The sequence below is a fragment of the Setaria italica genome, chromosome IX (genome assembly GCF_000263155.2).
Source record: "Setaria italica strain Yugu1 chromosome IX, Setaria_italica_v2.0, whole genome shotgun sequence".
Lineage (NCBI taxonomy): Eukaryota > Viridiplantae > Streptophyta > Magnoliopsida > Poales > Poaceae > Setaria > Setaria italica.
In genome coordinates, this window is record NC_028458.1 from 53016488 (window position 1) to 53035873 (window position 19386).

Sequence of the window (19386 nt, forward strand, 5' to 3'; positions counted from 1 at the left end):
GGACTTGCCAAACCATCGAAATGTATGCCCATATGGCGTGTGATCAAATTCGATAGTTACCAAGAATATTCTTGAGAAATCAACAAAGTTTTCTTTTCTAACAATCTAACAAAATAATTTATAAAGAAAATCCCAAAGTTCAAATCAGGCAGTTTTTTTTTCAATTTTCCCATCCGACAAATACAGCGCGATGAAAACCAAATTTATCCGGTCGCACGCGGGCAGAAGCGAACGGATGCGATCGAGTCCCAAAACAAGAAAACTACGGTCAGCAGGAAGTCCGGCCACCAGCCCACGACCACCGTCCCCCGTGCGCCGGCGCTTCCCGGCTTCCGTGCGGCGCAAGTCCGGCCTCGGTGGGAGTGGGACGCGATCCAAACAGAAGTCCAAGCCATCCAAGGAGGACAGCCCGAAATCGCGCCGCCATCGCCTCCCCGCTCCACCATTCGTCCCTTCCCTTCCTCCAAAACCCCCGTCCCCCTCCCTCCCGCCGCCGGCGCGCCGCGATCCGACTCCGGGATGCTTGCGCCGCTTCCGCGCCTAACGAGCGCGCTCCGCGGCCACTACGACGCCGACAAGGCCTACCTCCTCCGCAAGACCGTCCTCCAGGCCCTCACCCTCCCCAGGTTCCGCTCCCTCCCCGTCCGCCAATCGCTGGTTCCTCACCGTTCCCCAATCGCTGCAGGGGAAAACCTGACGATTTCGTGTTATCGGTTGTCTCCGCAGGCCGCATGACGAGTGGGAGCTCGCGCGGAAGATCGTTCCCGGCTGGGACGACGGTAATGTTTCCAAACCCATCAGAGCTCGCTCATGCACTGGGTTGCTAGACCTGTGATGTCGATTTTTTTGTGTTTCTTTACCCCTTCTTCATGGGTTTGCGCGTGTGTATGTGTGATTATGATTTTAGTTTAACTGATTGAAATTGCAACTTGTGTTGCAGCTTCTAGCGAAGTGCGCCAAGCATATAAGCAGTTTATAGGGGCGGTGGTGGAGTTGTTGAATGGAGAAGTAGTGTCTGAAGAACTCCATGAAGTTGCTCAGACCGTGTTCGCCCTGTTTGGTGGCGATGACACAGAGTATGATGCCGCCCAAAGAGCCTTTGTCAAAAGGTAGTAACAAGCATGTCATGTCTAAAGGTTTTTTAGCTGAGGCCTGTAAACTTGGTAGCTCTGATTTTTTGTTTTGTTATGGGGCTCAGTTCCATGCCCTGCGACTTAAGAGCTCTTAATACATTGGAATTTTATTAAAAGGAAAAGCTGATGTCACCCACGGCTAGTAGCACATTAACTGATTAACAGGCTAGGATCACGTCGGCAATATGGCAGTTGCATCAATTTAATGTATATGCTGATCCGTTGCACTGTGCTAATAAGCTTCCCAGCATATTAGTTTTCTGCATGTATTTTTTACACAATGTGGATGCTGTAAGTTCTTTTTGCTTGATTGCCACTACTTACATGGTTTGTATGTCATCAGGAATGAATTGGAGAGGCTTGTGGGCTACACTGTACAAGACTCAGTTTTAAGGAAGCTAGCTCAATTAGCTCAGAAGCTTGGTTCCCTCCTACGGGCAAGCTCCCATGAATTTATCCACAGAATAGCAGATGATGTAGATGAAAATGAGAGACGTGAATTTGGAGCAGACTTTGATTTCAAGCCACCTGCTCGTTTCGTTATTGATGTTTCTCTTGACATACCCTTAGAAAGTGCTGAATTGGGCAGCGAAACATTTCTAAAAGGGCAGTATGATGGTTGGAGCACATCTGCAACTCGTAATTCAACTGCTGTTAGGGGTTCTGTGAGTTTGAGGTGGCTGAAAGATCAATGCGATTTGATAACTAGAAGTGGTGGCTCACTCTCAGGAGATGAACTTGCAATGACCTTGTGCAGAGTGCTCATATCAAATAAAGCAGGCGACGAGGTTTTTAATGTTCTACTGAAAGCTGCCTCTAATTTAATTTTTGTTGCTGCAATTATCTGGTGTTCCCACTTTGCAGATAGCTGGTGAGCTGTTGGACCTGGCTGGTGACACCGCCTTTGAAATAGTTCAGGATCTTCTTTTGGTAAGGGGCCTTGCTATTTTCACTTTAGAGTTTATTTTGCATACAGTTCTTTTATGGTACATGTGGGGATAAGAATCAGGTGACTAAAAGAAAGAATTTGAAGACATAGTCTTCACTGTACAGTTTGTGTTGCGCCTTTTAGTCCTACATCTTTACAACTTGTTTCTGGCATACAAGCAAGATGTGCAAAGACTCGATTGTTGGTAGAACTCACATGACAACTTACAGAAAACCTACAAGTTATCCACATGTACAAATGCTACAGTCTGGCCAGTATTCAGGTATCAGCCTGGCCATGGAATTAGTACAGCTGTTAATTTCTGGTAATTCTTATTTGTAAGAAGCTTTCAGACTTCAATGCAGATCCTTTTTTGGTTTGGTTCTTCATTACTTTGCAAGCTTCTGGTTCACCATGATAATGATTCAAGCAACTACAGTTAACCTAATTCAAGGGTGAGGCTCAAACATAGAGCTCACTACGAGATAGTTAAATTATGACATCTTTTTCCAGAAAAGTTGAAACACATGACCGGGTAATAGAACTGCGCCGTAGTTCTTCGTGCAATGACTTCCTTCTACCAGTGTGCTTAAACACCAGCATTGCATGAGTTGTCTACAAAAGCTTTATTCTTTCTGTTTGTGTTGGTGTGTAAAAGGTGCTCTACACTAATGGTAGAGTTTGCAAGAATTTGCTGCGAACTCATGAGAAGGAACATCGAAATGAAGGCGACCTCATTGCTGTGTTCTTTAAGCATATTTATTATTTTCTTTCTGTACCATATGATAATAATGAAATCTAATCTGATCATTTTATGCTCTGCAGCATAGGAAAGAGCTAGTAGATGCAATTCAACATGGATTGGCAATATTGAAATCTGAGAAAATGACCTCAAGTAATCAACCAAAGATGCCAACTTATGGCACACAGGTATGGTGACTTCCTAGTATGCTTTCTTCATGCATTGTGGATACCTGGTTAGATCTTAAAATGAATTCTCATCTATTATGCCTGCAGGTAACTGTACAAACAGAGTCTGAGCGCCAACTTGATAAGATTAGGAGGAAAGAGGAAAAACGTGGCAAACGTGGTGTAGACACTGGCAATAGTGATATTGGTGTTGATGATTTCTCATCCCTCCTTTTGGCAAGTGAAAGAAAGCAGCCTTTTGATGACATGATTGGTACTGGAGAAGGAGCAGATAGTTTTACAGTAACTTCCCTTCCTCAAGGAACCACAAGGAAACACATGAAGGGGTATGAAGAAGTGAAGATTCCACCAACTCCAACGGCGTCACTGAAACCCAATGAGAAGCTGGTAGGCATATGGTCTTATCCTTTATTTTCCTCTGTACATGTGTTAACTCATTTCTCCAAAATAGATTCAATGGAACATGAGAAGTCCTGCATTACATTTATTTTGAGATGATTTTCCAACTTAAGTGGACCTCTTTTCTAATTTGGGATGTCTTTAAGTGACCTTAGAATGTGGAATGGTGAAACCTAGTATAATGATCAATTTCGCCTGACCTTTTTCAGTTTCTTGATTTTAATCTGTGGTTATAAGACGGAACTTGTTTCTTCATACATACAATATTACAATTATCCTCTCCGATCTTTATTTTGCTTGGTACTTGGTAAAATGACTGCATCAGCACCAGTTCTATTTACTTTAGCATTAGCAGGTTTATCACATCTGGCTGACTCTGCTATGCCTGTGCATCATTACTTGGAGGTTTTTACCCCCCAATAACTGTGGAGCTCTCTTCGTTTGTTTTTTCAGATTGAAATAAGAGAATTAGATGAGTTCGCCCAAGCTGCCTTCCAGGGATACAAGTCACTCAATCGCGTGCAGAGCCGTATTTTCCAAGCTACATACTACACCAATGAGAATATCCTTGTGTGTAACTAAAATCCACTATCTATGCAATCATGCTCAATCACCCCCTCATTTGACTACTGTCTTCTACTACAAGCTAACTTGCATAAATTTTCAGGTTTGTGCCCCAACAGGTGCTGGGAAAACAAATATTGCAATGATTGCAGTTCTTCATGAGGTATACCAAAACCATGAAAAAGCTGTACCAAAACCTACAGATTACTGATTTTCTTGAAATTTTGTTTACTGATAATCTTTGTGATAGAATCTTTTGGATATTGGATTAATACATTTCTTTTGCAGGTTAAACAACACTTCAGGGATGGCATTTTACATAAAAATGAGTTTAAGATAGTCTATGTTGCTCCAATGAAGGTATTCTTCTCCCTTACATGGTCTTCTAATCTAGTATTTTTGGATGTTATGAGGACTATTACATTTTACAAAAAAAATGTTGTTTAGGCCTTGGCTGCAGAGGTAACAGCGACATTCAGTCGCCGGTTATCTCCATTGAACCTGGTCGTTAGAGAACTTACAGGAGATATGCAGTTGACAAAAAATGAGATTGAAGAAACACAGGTAGAATCTTACCTCGTTTTATTCTTTTAACTTAGTGCTTTTGAGCTGAGCTGTACTTGGTGCATTGACCAGATGATAGTGACTACTCCTGAGAAGTGGGATGTCATTACACGCAAAAGCAGTGACATGTCGCTTTCAATGCTGGTTAAGCTGATAATCATTGATGAAGTTCACCTGCTAAATGACGATAGAGGTTCAGTAATTGAGGCGCTAGTAGCTCGGACTCTCCGCCAGGTAAGTTCTTACTCAAAAAGGGAGCAACTGCTCTCTGCCTTGGTGTCGGCAAAAGGCAAAAGTTACTGTATAATAATTTGTAAAGATTATAATAGGTGGTCTACTCCAAAATGATCACATGCCTGTGCAGGCACTGATAAACTGAAACTCTTGTTTGACATCTTGTTTAATTTCCTGTGATTCATTTCTCTTTGCCTTAATGGTCTCAAGAATCATGGCAGTGTAATTTATAAAAGCTGGAGAAGTAAAGATGTTTATACCTCAAACTGATTACTTGTCCTTAAAACATAACAATTGTCTGTTCTTCTTTGCATGTTGTTTTCTTACCTTGTTCATATTAATGAATTGATTCAATGACAGGTTGAGTCCATGCAATCAATGATTCGTATTGTTGGCCTATCTGCTACCCTACCTACCTACTTAGAGGTCTGTTACCTACTTACCTTAACTATCATGTATATGCTACCTGTCCTGCAATTAAATAACATCATGGAACTTCACATGTTTCAGGTTGCACAATTTTTGCGGGTTAATCCGGAGACTGGCCTTTTCTTTTTTGATTCAAGTTACCGTCCAGTTCCTCTTGCTCAGCAATACATTGGGATCAGTGAAAGGGATTACACGAAGAAAAGTGAACTATTCAATACTTTGTGCTATGAGAAGGTCTTTTCTCTTTGACAGCATGGTTCTCTCTTGATTTCTGCATTCGTACCTATACATAACTCGTACATCAAATTGACAGGTTGTGGAGTCCATTAAGCAAGGTCACCAAGCATTGGTTTTTGTTCATACTCGTAAGGATACTGGGAAAACTGCCAGAACCCTGGTATGTCTTGTACCTTTCTTGTGTGAGGCATCACCTAATTGCTCGATAGTAGTAGCATTACAATACTGTTTTCCTATTGTTTTCTTCTGTCATGTCTCGTAGATGTTATTGTTTATCAAAATTTTGATGCCATACCTGTATATGCTCAAGAATTGTCTTGCATCTTTTCTTTGTTATTTAAAATTATATTTAGAAAGTGTTTCTGTATATAGGCGCGAATGTTTGGTTGGTGTGGGTGTATGGGTGTGTGTTTGTAAGGGCTCTTCCCCTTTTTCTTCTTAATATAATGATACGCAGCTCTCCTGTGTGTTCCTGAAAAAAATTGTATTTAGAAAGTGCGTTGGATCTCGTGGTTAGAAGTATCTGATCCTGGGGCTATTCCCTTTGCCTCGCTATATTTATCCATGGCCTTAGGAAAATACGTTTCAAAATGTTTGTCCATTGTAGAAATCAAGATTATGGCTGTTATGGGCAAACATAGTGAAGCTGAGGGAGTATATATTATCCCATGTTAATGTAACTCCCTGCAAAAATTTGCTCCACAAGTTCTTTAATACTCTCTCCACTTCATCACAATACAAGTCCACAACCGTCATGTGCAGAAACCGAGGCACTAAGTCAAATGACCTCATATGCCTCTTAAAAAGCATGCTAAGTCCACAACGGTCATGTGCAGAAACCAAGGAGGCACTACCTGCGATCGCTGCCCCGCTGCCCGGACTGCCTCGTATAGCATGCTACAGCTATTAACCTCTTCCACACCATTAGTTAGATATATATAGTGGAAAATACGCACTAAGTACACTCTTCTCCTCAATAAACTTGTACTCCCTCTATTCTTGAATATGTGATGTTTAGAACAAGCCAATTAGTTCATTTTTGAACTGATTAGTTTGTCCTAAACATCATATATTTAAGAACGGAGGTGGTATTTTGAAAGGACAGCTCCCATGTAATAGGGCATATATTGTGAAATGGCGAGATTGTTCTATTTTAAAATGATGGCTTCTATTCATAAGGCAACATTCAGGGTTTCAGGTCCTTTCATGCTATATCTTTTTCATTATATGAACTACTAGTATGTCTTAACTAATCAGATAATTTCTAGTTCTCATTCTTTTTGCATGCTGCTCAGATTGACCTAGCTGCAAAAGCAGGGGAATTGGAATTATTTTCAAGCGCAGATCATCCCCAGTTTCCATTAATCAAGGTATATGGTTACCTATAACTATTGACCATTGATATCGTAACTGTTATTTACTTAGTCTTATGGGTGCAGAAAGATGTTGGTAAAGCTAAAAGTCGTGAAGTTGTTGAATTTTTTGAATCTGGATTTGGCATACACAATGCTGGAATGATACGTTCTGACAGAAATTTGATGGAGCGCTTGTTTGGTGACGGGCTTTTGAAAGTAAGTGTTCTTGTGTACTCTAGTATTCTCTAGTCTTGTGCTAACTTCTTTCAATTTAGGTCCTTGTTTGTACAGCAACTTTGGCTTGGGGAGTAAACTTACCAGCTCACACAGTTGTTATAAAGGTCAGTATCTGTTTGCAATCATTTTTTCCCTAATCTTTTAAATTCTAAACTATAATTGATGGTGCACACATACAATACTGGTTGATTGAAAGAAATAAGCATTTTCCTCTGAAGTTTATCACAACTTGTCTCTTGACTTGATATTTCTATAATGAAATTTAATGCATGTCCATTTATCAGTGCTCATGCTGTTTATTTCGATCTAAACATCATATATTTAAGGAAGGAGGGAATACTACTTTTGGAGATAGTTATTAATAGTTTGCCATCAATACAGAGACATTGGTATGTAACAATGTTCATCTGGAAGGGCATGCTGAAAGTGTCAATTTTTGCATGACCTTTTATTTTTTTTATTTTTACTGTTTGATTGTATGGATGAGCATTGCAACCCCTAGGTTTCTTGCATACATCTTCGGTTGATCCACGGGTTCCAAAACATGCATGTCCAATTATTCATAGTCCCTTTTATGCACTTGCTAAGTAAAATAATATACTCCCAATAACAGGGCACGCAGCTATATGATCCTAAAGCTGGTGGGTGGCGAGATCTGGGGATGCTTGATGTGATGCAGGTGCCCATCTGAACTTTTCATTATTTTGTATTTTGTACTATTGTTATCATTTCTTCAGTCAAAGAGTCTTATGTTTCTGATGTTCATCCATTCATTTTTTTGGTTAGATCTTCGGACGTGCTGGAAGGCCACAGTTTGATAAAAGTGGTGAAGGAATTATTATCACAACACATGACAAATTGGCTTATTACTTAAGGTTATTGACAAGTCAGCTTCCAATAGAGAGCCAGGTCAGCATACCAGGACGCTAAAACAATAATGAAACTTGTTCGATTATGGATTAAACAAGTAAGACTGGGCGGTCCTAGTCCTAGAGAAATATTATTTGCCGCATATGCGACTCGAAGCCATCACATCCTGGAACAATTATCTGCTAGAGCATTTTTTAGGAAACATTTTTTCTACTGCTTCCAGTAGTAGAAAAAATGTTCCACGACCACGACGAGAGAAAAAAATGTTCCAACAGTAGAAAAATTGTTCTAGGGGGTGTGTGAGTGACAATTTCTAGTCGTAAATGCGACATATAACATCCCCTGTGATCCTAACGTGAAGTTGTTGGACAATGGAACAAGTTTCATTTTCTACTTTGCTTGTGGTCTCCGGAAGTTGGTTTACTGTTGTATGTTCTTTTGATCCACAATTAATTTCCTGTTAACTATATAATCTTGCAGTTCCTTGGATCTCTGAAAGATAATTTAAATGCCGAGGTTGCCTTGGGCACTGTAACAAATGTCAGGGAGGCCTGTGCCTGGCTTGGTTATACGTACTTATTTATAAGGATGAAGACTAATCCTCTGGTTTATGGAATAACTTGGGAAGAGGTAACATTTTCTCCCACCATTCACACCTTCAATGGTAATCAGTATGACATAAATTTATATGAGAAGGATGCATTTTGTAGTATAAGTTTTTGGCACATCACTCTGTGTTTTTTAAAAAAGACAAACCCATCTAGAAGTATTATATGCTCTCCGTATTTTTCTAACAGATGTGCTCATGTTATTAACAAGATGATTTTGTTCCTTTGTGGTGGGTTGCTTCATTACCCATGTGGTATTCTATCCTCCATTGAGTTCTGACTACAAGTTTCAAAGTTAATATTTCTACCTCATATTTCTCAAAGGTTTTGGGAGATCCTTCTATGGGTGCAAAACAAAGAGCATTCATTATTGATGCTGCACGTGCACTAGACAAAGCTAAGATGATGCGCTACGATGAAAAGAGTGGCAACTTTTACTGCACAGAACTTGGTCGAATTGCAAGCCACTTTTACCTTCAGTACTCCAGTGTTGAGATTTACAATGAGATGCTTCGACGTCACATGAGTGAAAGTGAGGTACACATTTAGTTGGCATCTTTCATATGTTCAGTACAGCTTGTGATGCTTGCAAAGTTTTACTAACCTGTCTGTCTGGGTACTACCTTAGGTGATTACTATGGTGGCCCATTCCTCTGAATTTGAAAATATTGTAGTCAGAGAAGAAGAACAGGATGAACTAGAAGCCCTTGCTAGGAAAGCGTGCCCCTTGGAAATTAAGGGTGGACCGACTGACAAACATGGGAAAATTTCAATTCTCATACAGGTTACTGTTGAGACTGTAACTCACTCGTTATGTTCGAATTAACAAGATCTTAGTTGAGTTATTTGATATATTTTGCAGGTTTATATTTCCCGTGCTCCAATCGATAGCTCCTCTTTGCATTCTGATGCTCAATACATCAGTCAAAGCTTGGCTCGCATTATGAGGGCACTATTTGAGATTTGTCTGCGTCGTGGGTGGTCTGAGATGTCATCCTTATTATTAGAATACTGCAAGGCCGTGGATCGCAAAATATGGCCCCATCTCCATCCACTTAGGCAGTTTGATAAGGATCTTTCTCCTCAGGTTTGCTATCAGTTATCACTACTTGTCATGTTTACATAATTTTTGAAATGTAATCCTCTCTCTGAATTAGATATTGTGGAAACTCGAGGAAAGAAATGTTGATCTGGATCGTCTTTATGAGATGGAGGAAAATGAAATTGGAGCTCTTATTCGGTTTTCTCACCAGGGAAAGGTATGCCTTGGCTTAAAGTGTTTTATGATTATTAGTAAAAGTTCTACTTACTATTGCTATTAACATCCTTTTACTGAAGTTGGTTAAGCAATATGTTGGATACTTCCCATATGTCAACTTATCTGCAACTGTGAGCCCGATCACCAGGACGGTTCTTAAAGTAAGAGCTACTGCCACTTATTGTGTGCTATTTTCATTTTCTTATGATTACTCTTATGCAATCACTTGTGGTAATGTTGTAGGTCGACCTGCATATAACGCCTGAATTTGTGTGGAAAGATCGTTATCATGGCATGTCAGAACGATGGTGGATTATTGTTGAGGTATGTGAGTGTACACATATTATTGTTATGCATGTGTGGCTACATCATTTTAGAGATGTAGCAAGATTGCAAAAAATTTATTTCATCTGTATTCCACCATATTTATTATCTTGTTGCCATGACATTTTTTGGCTAAGAAACTGTTTCCTTTTTTACCATGCTGTTCTATTAGTATGGTATCATGTATAATGCAATTATATTTGCTTGCTTTTAACATTTTGAAGAGACCATTTATGACCTTGAAAGATTGGAAGCTACTATGTAGAGATGCCATCATCTTAAGGAACCTCTTACATAAAATGCAATGTGCATGCAATTTTGTTAATGGTCACATAAATATTGTACCTTCTCCTTAAATATTTTCTGTTTGAATTTTTTCGTACTCGATTCTACTGCAGGCATGCATTGGTCAGTAACATAATATTTTATTTTCCAGGATTCTGAAAATGATACCATTTATCACTCAGAGCTATTCACACTAACGAAGAAGATGGCAAGAGGAATACCTTCAAAGATATCTTTTAATGTACCAATATTTGAACCTCATCCACCACAGTACTATATACGAGCCATATCAGACTCATGGTTACATGCTGAGTCGCTCTTTACTGTTTCTTTTCATAATCTGACATTGCCACAGGTGAATTTCACAATTGCTAGCTGTCGTTCCATAGTGTTTCTTTATTATAATATACTGAATGCTGGTTCTGTTGTTCATGCAGACACAAATTACGCACACTGAACTTTTGGACTTGAAGCCTCTTCCACTGAGTGCTCTTGGCAACAAAACATATGAGGATCTGTACAGATTTTCCCATTTCAATCCGATACAAACTCAGGTGCATTTTGGTAACACTTATCGTTCATTTTAGTTGTCTATGCTATGGTCTGCATGATAGGGATGAAAGCCAAGATGGCCTCACAGGTAGCCCAGGAGCTCATGCGCAGAATAGTAGTACTTTTGGTGCTGCAAATGCTTGCTGCTTTTTTTTTCCTTCCTATGTATAGCCGAAAACATGCTACAATAAGGACTGAACCACCTGCTTACTGCAGGCTTGCCTATTATTCTCCCTAACCTGCTAGCTGAAAATCTGCTAACCTAAAGGCTTTACCTAGACACTCTGAACCTGGACATGTACATTTATGCGAGGATTGTTGCTAACAAGGGATTGGTAATTAAACTTTTATAACTATTCTGATCAAATTGTTTCATTCTTTTAGGCAACTGCGACTAGCAGTATGTTTGTAATGTTCATTTGTCTGTGGAAAAAAATTGTATTCTGGATGAACATAAGATGGGAGAATCAAGTATAAAAGTTACCAAGTGCTTAACATATGCATCTATTATGTTTGCATTTCTCATAAGATCACAAGATGCTTACTGTATAATGCCCAAACACCACTAGTACCGTTGCCAACAGTTTGCTCCAGCTTGCTGAACTTCTCTCTTTTATAGGTACAGTATTAAATTTCTGTGTAATTTTTTCAGTCTTTTCATGTTCTTTATCACACTGATAACAATGTACTTCTGGGAGCTCCAACTGGAAGTGGCAAGACAATTTCTGCAGAACTAGCAATGCTTCATCTTTTCAATACACAACCAGACATGAAGGTTTGTTTACTGAGTTCCAATATGAAACCATCTTTTTGTGGTATAATGTCATGTTAATACCTGTTCAATACCTTTTTAGGTAGTTTACATTGCCCCTTTAAAGGCTATAGTGCGAGAACGAATGAATGATTGGAGAAAACGTCTTGTAACTCAGCTTGGGAAGAAGATGGTACAGAAGCAATTCATAGCTTTTATTTCTCCAATACATCAAAATGTAAATCTTAATTGAAGTAATGCTTTTGGTAGGTTGAGATGACTGGTGACTTCACTCCAGACCTGATGGCCCTATTATCAGCTGACATCATAATTTCTACCCCAGAAAAATGGGATGGGATTAGTCGAAGTTGGCATAGCAGAAGTTATGTTATGAAGGTCCAGATCTTTCCTTCATATATTAACTACTTTTGTAGATTATATAGAAAAGATAATTTCATTTGAGTTATTAGATATTACTGACAAGATTATTGATAGGTGGGGCTCATGATATTGGATGAGATACATCTTTTGGGAGCTGACCGTGGACCCATCCTAGAGGTACCCCTTCTATCATACGTTTTTGTTTTGTTTGTTCCGTTTTTTTGGTTCTTTGAAATTTGTTCTCTATTATGGAACTTCTGTTTTTCAGGTCATTGTATCAAGAATGAGATACATATCGTCACAAACTGAACGTTCAATTCGGTTTGTCGGTTTATCAACAGCATTAGCAAATGCCCGGTATGTTTCAAAGTGATGCTTTTGCTTCTTGATTCTTGTGCTCATTGTTCAATCACTTTAAGTGTAAACCATTTCCCTAGGATATCAATACGAGCAGTATTGTTATCGTGACATAATGTATTTGAGAATAGTAGGTGTTATCATGAAACCATGTTTGACATTTGTACTGTGTACGTACACAACCATCGCAGTACTTTTGCTCCATTGTTTGACTACTTTCATCTGTCACATACTTCAGTGATTTAGCTGATTGGTTGGGCGTTACGGATGATGGTCTATTCAATTTCAAGCCTAGTGTGAGGCCTGTACCTCTTGAAGTGCATATCCAGGTAAGCTGGATTTCTGTTATTGCCTTAAATTCCTATTCTGGTTCACAAAGAATGTTGCTGACATTTTTCAGAAGGGCTAATTTCCTCATAGATTGGTTGTATTGACTAGCTTTACTGGAAAAAGCCTGCACCCAGTTCCTTATAGTATTAATATTTCTCCTCAACAATTTGCTTTGATGATGGATGAGGTCACAAGGGAAATACAAGAGAGATATCTTTGTGTATGGCCTTTTGTGGCAATGTGGTGCTAGTTGATGGGAGTAGGATGGGGGTTGGAGTTGTGGAGGCAACATTGGGCTCGAAAGGTTTTAGACTAAGACTAAAACTGTGTGATACTAGACATGAGGAGGTTGTGATTAGTTTGGCAGGACAGGTAGTTCCCAAACAGGATAACTTTTGGTATTTACTATTTAGGATCAATGCTATAGAGGGATGGCAATATTAATGAAGAAGTTTGTCATAGATTCAAAACTGGGATTGTAATTGCGCCAAGCTTAGCATCTTCCATTATAGAAGGTGCCACAACAGATATAATAAGTTCTATAGGATGATGATTAGACCTGCGATGTTTTATGACCTAGGTGGCACATCGAGTAGCTAAGTAGCAAAGGTGCACCTGTTGGGATTGATTTGTGGTCATAATAGGGAGTATAGTGTGTGAAATAACAATATATGTGATAGGGTAGGGGTGGCACCAATGCATCGGTTGATATGATTTTGGTCATATCCAATGGAGGCCTCCAAAGGCACCAGTGCATAGCGGTATTTTAAAGTGTTACGATAACATAAGAAGAGGCTGGGTCAACCTAACATAACATGGAAGAAAGCAATAAAGGACTAGCTTTGGATAGGAGCGCATGGAAACCAGCAGTTCATGTGTCCGAATCATGACCTAGGTTTATAGGCTAGCAGGCCCCTTTTACTAGATATTACTATTACCGACTACTCTGGTGCCTCGTGTTGGGTTTCATCTCTAGCCTACTGCAACAAACTTGAGAATCATTTTATTAGCTCTTGTTCATTCTTGGGGTTGTTCTTTCTGAAAAGGCGCAATCAAGTATATGGGCAATGTAATTTTCAACTTGCAATTAGTTTGAGAAATATAGTGGTATTCCATATTCCCTTCCTTGTGGAAAGATAACTAGATGGCGGTCTGGAAGAAAAATGTTTGGTAGATCACAGAATTAAAAATCTTTGTGCTGTAACTCATGTTTCCTTTTCTGTTTTAACAGGGATATCCTGGGAAATTCTACTGTCCGAGAATGAATAGCATGAACAAACCAGCTTATGCAGCCATATGCTCTCATTCACCCAATAAACCGGTTCTCATTTTTGTGTCATCACGTCGACAGACTAGACTTACAGCTCTTGATATCATTCAGGTGGAATCCTAGTTTTGATCTACGCTACTAGATGGCTATATGCATTGCTGCTATCTTATCCATTTAATGTGCTCTGTTTGCAGCTTGCAGCATCAGATGAAAAACCAAGGCAGTTCCTGAGCATGGCAGACAATTCCCTAGACATGGTTCTTTCACAAGTTTCTGACAGTAATTTGAGGCATACTCTGCAGTTTGGCATAGGTCTGCATCATGCAGGTTTAAATGACAGAGACAGATCCTTGGTTGAGGAACTCTTTTCAAACAATAAGATTCAGGTGTGTTCTGATTTGATAGACTTCTTGTGTTAAGCATGCTAGTTACATGCTTAAGCAAAACTTAAACATACTTTCTTGTTGCTTGATGTTTTATCCAGGTACTGGTATGCACCAGCACGTTGGCGTGGGGTGTTAATCTTCCAGCTCACCTGGTCATAATCAAGGTGACATAATGCCTTGAATTTTCTTGGTCTTCATTGGTGATTTATTTGTGGGCTCATTTAATATCAATCTTGTAGGGCACTGAATACTATGATGGCAAAACAAAAAGATACATCGATTATGATATCACAGATATTCTACAAATGATGGGTCGTGCAGGTCGACCGCAATACGACCAACATGGCAAAGCTGTTATTCTTGTCCATGAGCCAAAAAAGAGCTTTTACAAGAAGGTCGCCATATTTTTGTTCCTGCTAATGAACAATCTGTAATGCATCTTTTATCTTGAGTTTAACACAAAATATTATAATTTTCAGTTCCTCTACGAACCATTTCCTGTGGAGAGTAATCTGAGGGAGCACTTGCATGATCACATAAATGCAGAAATTGTTTCAGGCACCATCAGCAACAAGGAGGAAGCGATTATTTATCTCACTTGGACTTACCTATATCGCAGATTGGTATTTATCTTGTAAAATCCTTTTCAGTACTTTGTCATGTTCCTGCACTTACACTCAGCCAGCTAAAGGTTCTGGATACACAATCTTTGACACACTTTAGATCCTTTTTTATCCTCACATTGACTGTTTGGCTGGTACATTTTACTAATTAATAAGGGCTAAAACTAAGACAATTACCATAAAATCTGAAATCATATGGTTGGATATTCAACTTCTCGATTTAGTACTGTATAAAGTCTCTTATTGTTGTGCTGATTAAAATCTATGGCTTGTCAAAGTGATCTGCTATTAAGGGATCAAGACCTTTGTCAGAATCTTTCATAGCTTGGATGGAGACACCTTGTAAAATATATGTTTTGTCTTGTTCACCACGATTTGCTGCTATATCGCAGGTTGTTAATCCAGCCTACTATGGGTTGGAGGATACTGAAACAAACACCTTGAATTCTTATCTCTCAAGGTGGGAAATGAGGACTTCATTTAAGCATAGGTCTTGACTTGCTTTACAACAAGTTGATGGTATGTCTTCCCTATTTTGTCCAAACAGGTTAGTCGAAACTACATTTGAAGATCTTGAGGACAGTGGATGCATAAGAATTGATGACCACTCTGTAAAGTATTTGATTTTGGGAAAAATAGCTTCACAGTATTACCTTAGCTACCTCACTGCTTCAATGTTTGGGTCAAATATTGGCCCCAATACATCGCTGGAAGTAAGTTTTAGCCTTGATCCCAGGTTAATTGTTTGAGTTAATTTGGAGTTGCAGATAATGAATAGCTTTGATTCTGTTGCTAGGCCTTTGTGCACATACTGTCGGCTGCTGCAGAATTTGACGAGCTTCCTGTACGCCACAATGAGGTGTTTTTTCTCATTCATTTTTTAAGAAACTAAGCATTACGCCTTTTTTGTTTGGAGATAACTGAGTCAGCAATTTTCTCTCCTTCCAAGGCATGATATCACTGTATTGATTATGGAGACGAATTGAAATTCATACAGCTATTTCTAAAAGGCATTCTGTCCTTAGTACTCCTTTTGTTTTTTTTACATGTCACATTTGCTTTGTCCTAAGTCAAACTTGTCCAACTTTGACCAAGTTAGTAGAAAAATATAACATCTACAACACCAAATTTGTTTCATTAAATCCACCATGGAATATATTTTGATAGTGCATATGTTTGGTGGTATAGTTGTTATATTTTTCTATGAACTTGGTCAAAGTTGGATAAGTTTGACTTAGGACAGAGCAAATGTGACATGTAAAAAAACAGAGGGAGTACACTCTGATCTTGATTCTTTGCATGTTGTGATCTTTTATGCATTTGTGCTCTTTGCTGTTTCAGGATAACTTGAATCGAACACTCAGTGGAAATGTCCCGTATCCAGTTGATCAACACCACCTTGATGATCCACATGTTAAAGCCAACTTACTCTTTCAGGTACAGGGGGTTGAACATATGATTGGAATACTAACTTGTTCTTTGTTTACCAGTATTTTCATTTTAACAGTATTCGATGCACAATGATATAGGAATTACCATTTTTGTTTCTATCTGTCTGGCAGGCACATTTCTCAAGAGTAGAATTACCAATTAGTGATTACGCCACGGACTTGAAATCAGTTCTTGATCAGAGCATACGTATTATACAGGCAATGATTGACGTATGTGCCAATAGTGGATGGCTTTCAAGTGCGTTGTCTTGCATGCATCTCTTGCAGATGATCATACAGGTGAATTTCGCTGTTCAGCTTCTTTTTAATATTTATATTGAAAAAGAAAGTCTACATTGGAGGATTTGATTGTACTATTAAGAGTATCTGGGTTCAAAACCAAAGAAATATATATATTGAACTAAATCCATTTTACTTGCCAGGGTCTCTGGTTTGAGAGGGATTCATCACTCTGGATGTTGCCATCCATGAATGATGATATTCTAGGTCATCTCAGGAGTAGAGGAGTTTTAACAGTCCCAGCCTTGCTGGATCTTTCCCGTGAAGAATTGCACAGGCTCCTTCAACCATTTTCTGCGTCAGATTTGTACCAGGTTCTGCTTTTCTCACTTAAATTTGGGAGGTCAAATTGTTTGCCTAATCGTTTTAGATATTAATTGAAAGTAAAGTGGTTTGTAAATGTCCAGTCTCCTTGAATTAGTTATGGAAGTGCAAGCGCAACAAGCTCATTGTTGAGAAATCATCGATACTGAATGCTTCCAGTGTTCTCATTAGTTAGTTGACTAAATTGGAAATGCTAGCTAACATGTTGCTCAAATTGGGCCCCAAATAATTCACTATTGTTTGTGTTGATCTCAGCAACTGGTGCCTTTAAATGTCCATAATTTCTACATATTGTATTTGCAACAAAAAAATTGTCATGAATTCTATTTGATTATATGTTTCAATGTGATAAGTTCATTATTAGTATTTTTTCCTCGTACTTCTGAATGAAGAGATCATTCTGTTTATCTCCTGAGTACTGTATTTCATTGTGCAGGATCTGCAACATTTCCCTCATGTTGATGTGAAACTTCAGCTTCAGAATGAACAGGAGCGGTCCAAATCTCGAACTTTAAACATTAGAGTGCAATTGAAAAATTCACGGCGTTCAGCATCAAGAGCATTTGCCCCTAGATTTCCCAAGGTCAGTATCTAAATAATTTGCAATGGCATTAGATGAAATGATTAAATGTAACATAGAGGGTACATTGTTTAAGGTATTCTATAAAAAATGTTACGAGGGAATAAAAATGAATAAACATTTAGTCCCTTAGTCCTGATAATTTGGGAAACCCATTTGAGAACTGACCAGAGGGTGGGGCCTTCGGGGTGTGTTCTCGATCCTGCAGTGAGAAAATTCTTCTGCTGTTAATACTGGCCTACCTGGGGTGGTCTTTCCCCCCAGGACTGAGTTTTTTTTAATGCATGGTGTAGCAGCATTGTAAATTGACAAATAAATTGTTTCATGTTATAAACTACAAATTTTGTGTTGATATGATAAAGACTGAATAGACAAACTTATATTTCTTCCATATTTTGTAAATTGGTGTGGAAGAAAGCGATGTTCAACTTCCAACTTGATCTGTCGAGCTTAAAAGAAAATAGCTTTTGTACAACTATTTTGTATGATTAATGATTAATATCAATTTCTTCAGCTTAGCAATTTTCTATTTGGTGTGTTCCGAACTTCAATGGTTGTTTTGCACTGAACCTTTTGATGTTTTCTGTAGGCAAAACAAGCAGCTTGGTGGCTGGTACTGGGGAATTCTACAAGTTCAGAGCTGTATGGTTTGAAAAGAATTAGTTTTGCAGATTGGGTGGTTAACACTCGCATGGAATTGCCTCAGATGTTCAATATCCAGGTAATAATGAATTTTTCTTGGTTCAGCTATGCTAATCTCAGTGTGAAGACCTTTTGTTGTCGTTTTGGGTGACTTGATGCTTGTGCTTGAGAGAATTTAAACGAGTTCCTATGCAGTTCTCTTACTTTAGTCGGTCTCAGTTTTTACTTGATAACTAGCAAAATGAATTTGATGACCCTTCAGCATAATGCAGTCAACACCCAGCCACCAATCTGCCTTTTCCATTTGCCGAGTCAAAATTTTAAAGATCTTAGGGAAACACAGATGGGGATGGGAGGAAGCGGTGTAATTGGGGAGACCTAATTCTGCATTTGGATCTGCATTAACCATGAACGTAGACATGCTGTGAATTTTCAAGAAAAACATTATATTTTACTTAAGTCTGCTTAAAATAGCCTGTTTCAAACAGATGGAATTCTGTGTGAGCGCCCATGGAGTTTATGGTACTTGATTTTTAACCACATACGGGTGCATAGATGATAGCTGACCTTTCTTTCATGGCATCCTTATGTTCTGACGCGTGCATTTTCTTTCAGGAGACAAAGCTGATTTTGGTATCGGATTCCTACCTAGGTTTTGACCAGGAGTACTCTCTTGAGCATCTCACGAAGTGTTGAGAACTTTTGTTCAGAGTTCGGAGCTGTTCGGCCCACAGTGTTTTGTATGTTCTCTACAAAGGTGGCACTGTGTTGCCACTGCCAGTGTACATAATTTTCCGGAAGCCATAAACACGTCGAGTGTCCTGATCGAGAATGCAGCAACCGTTCACTGTCTCCACCAGGGCTGAGCTGTTAATTCTTGTATTTTCTTTTAAGCTCGACTCATCAAGTTGGAAGTTGAACATATTCCGCGCAGGAACATAGTTTCAAATTTCCTATCAGACCTATAGACTATTCTGACCCTCTTTAACTCTTAGTATCTGCTTCTTCCGTGTCACGATGTTTCTGTGCCTCATAGGTACGAATGCAGACTGGACAAATATTGCGAAACGGTGGGGTTTTTTTTTTTCGTTTTGACTCATCGAGC

At 39.0% G+C, this 19386-nt stretch overlaps 1 protein-coding gene across 1 annotated transcript; it reads left to right on the forward strand.

Moving 5' to 3' along the window:
• The first annotated feature begins 249 nt into the window (after positions 1-249).
• LOC101778391 (DExH-box ATP-dependent RNA helicase DExH14) lies at positions 250-19349 on the forward strand. Its single transcript, XM_004985152.3, has 49 exons — positions 250-626; positions 727-779; positions 941-1109; positions 1477-1921; positions 1998-2063; positions 2887-2991; positions 3079-3378; positions 3844-3960; positions 4058-4117; positions 4243-4314; positions 4402-4518; positions 4591-4752; positions 5113-5178; positions 5263-5415; positions 5495-5578; positions 6714-6788; positions 6858-6989; positions 7049-7114; positions 7624-7689; positions 7797-7919; positions 8361-8510; positions 8813-9025; positions 9117-9272; positions 9351-9575; positions 9646-9747; positions 9827-9907; positions 9990-10070; positions 10507-10710; positions 10793-10909; positions 11560-11682; positions 11762-11851; positions 11929-12054; positions 12154-12216; positions 12308-12396; positions 12635-12725; positions 13958-14107; positions 14191-14382; positions 14481-14546; positions 14622-14777; positions 14862-15005; positions 15398-15465; positions 15553-15718; positions 15802-15864; positions 16347-16442; positions 16568-16735; positions 16879-17049; positions 17496-17642; positions 18229-18360; positions 18897-19349. Exons 1-49 carry the CDS (start codon positions 520-522, stop codon positions 18975-18977), a joined length of 6249 nt encoding a protein of 2082 aa, XP_004985209.1. The 5' UTR covers positions 250-519; the 3' UTR covers positions 18978-19349.
• The last annotated feature ends 37 nt before the right edge of the window (positions 19350-19386 follow it).

Excerpts from the sequence above, each read along its gene's own strand:
- LOC101778391 (XM_004985152.3), top strand. The coding sequence starts at position 520 with ATGCTTGCGCCGCTTCCGCGCCTAACGAGCGCGCTCCGCGGCCACTAC. Across the intron at positions 2,992-3,078 it reads TGCCAACTTATGGCACACAG|GTAACTGTACAAACAGAGTC; the intron begins GTATGGTGACTT and ends TTATGCCTGCAG. Across the intron at positions 7,920-8,360 it reads AGCTTCCAATAGAGAGCCAG|TTCCTTGGATCTCTGAAAGA; the intron begins GTCAGCATACCA and ends ATAATCTTGCAG.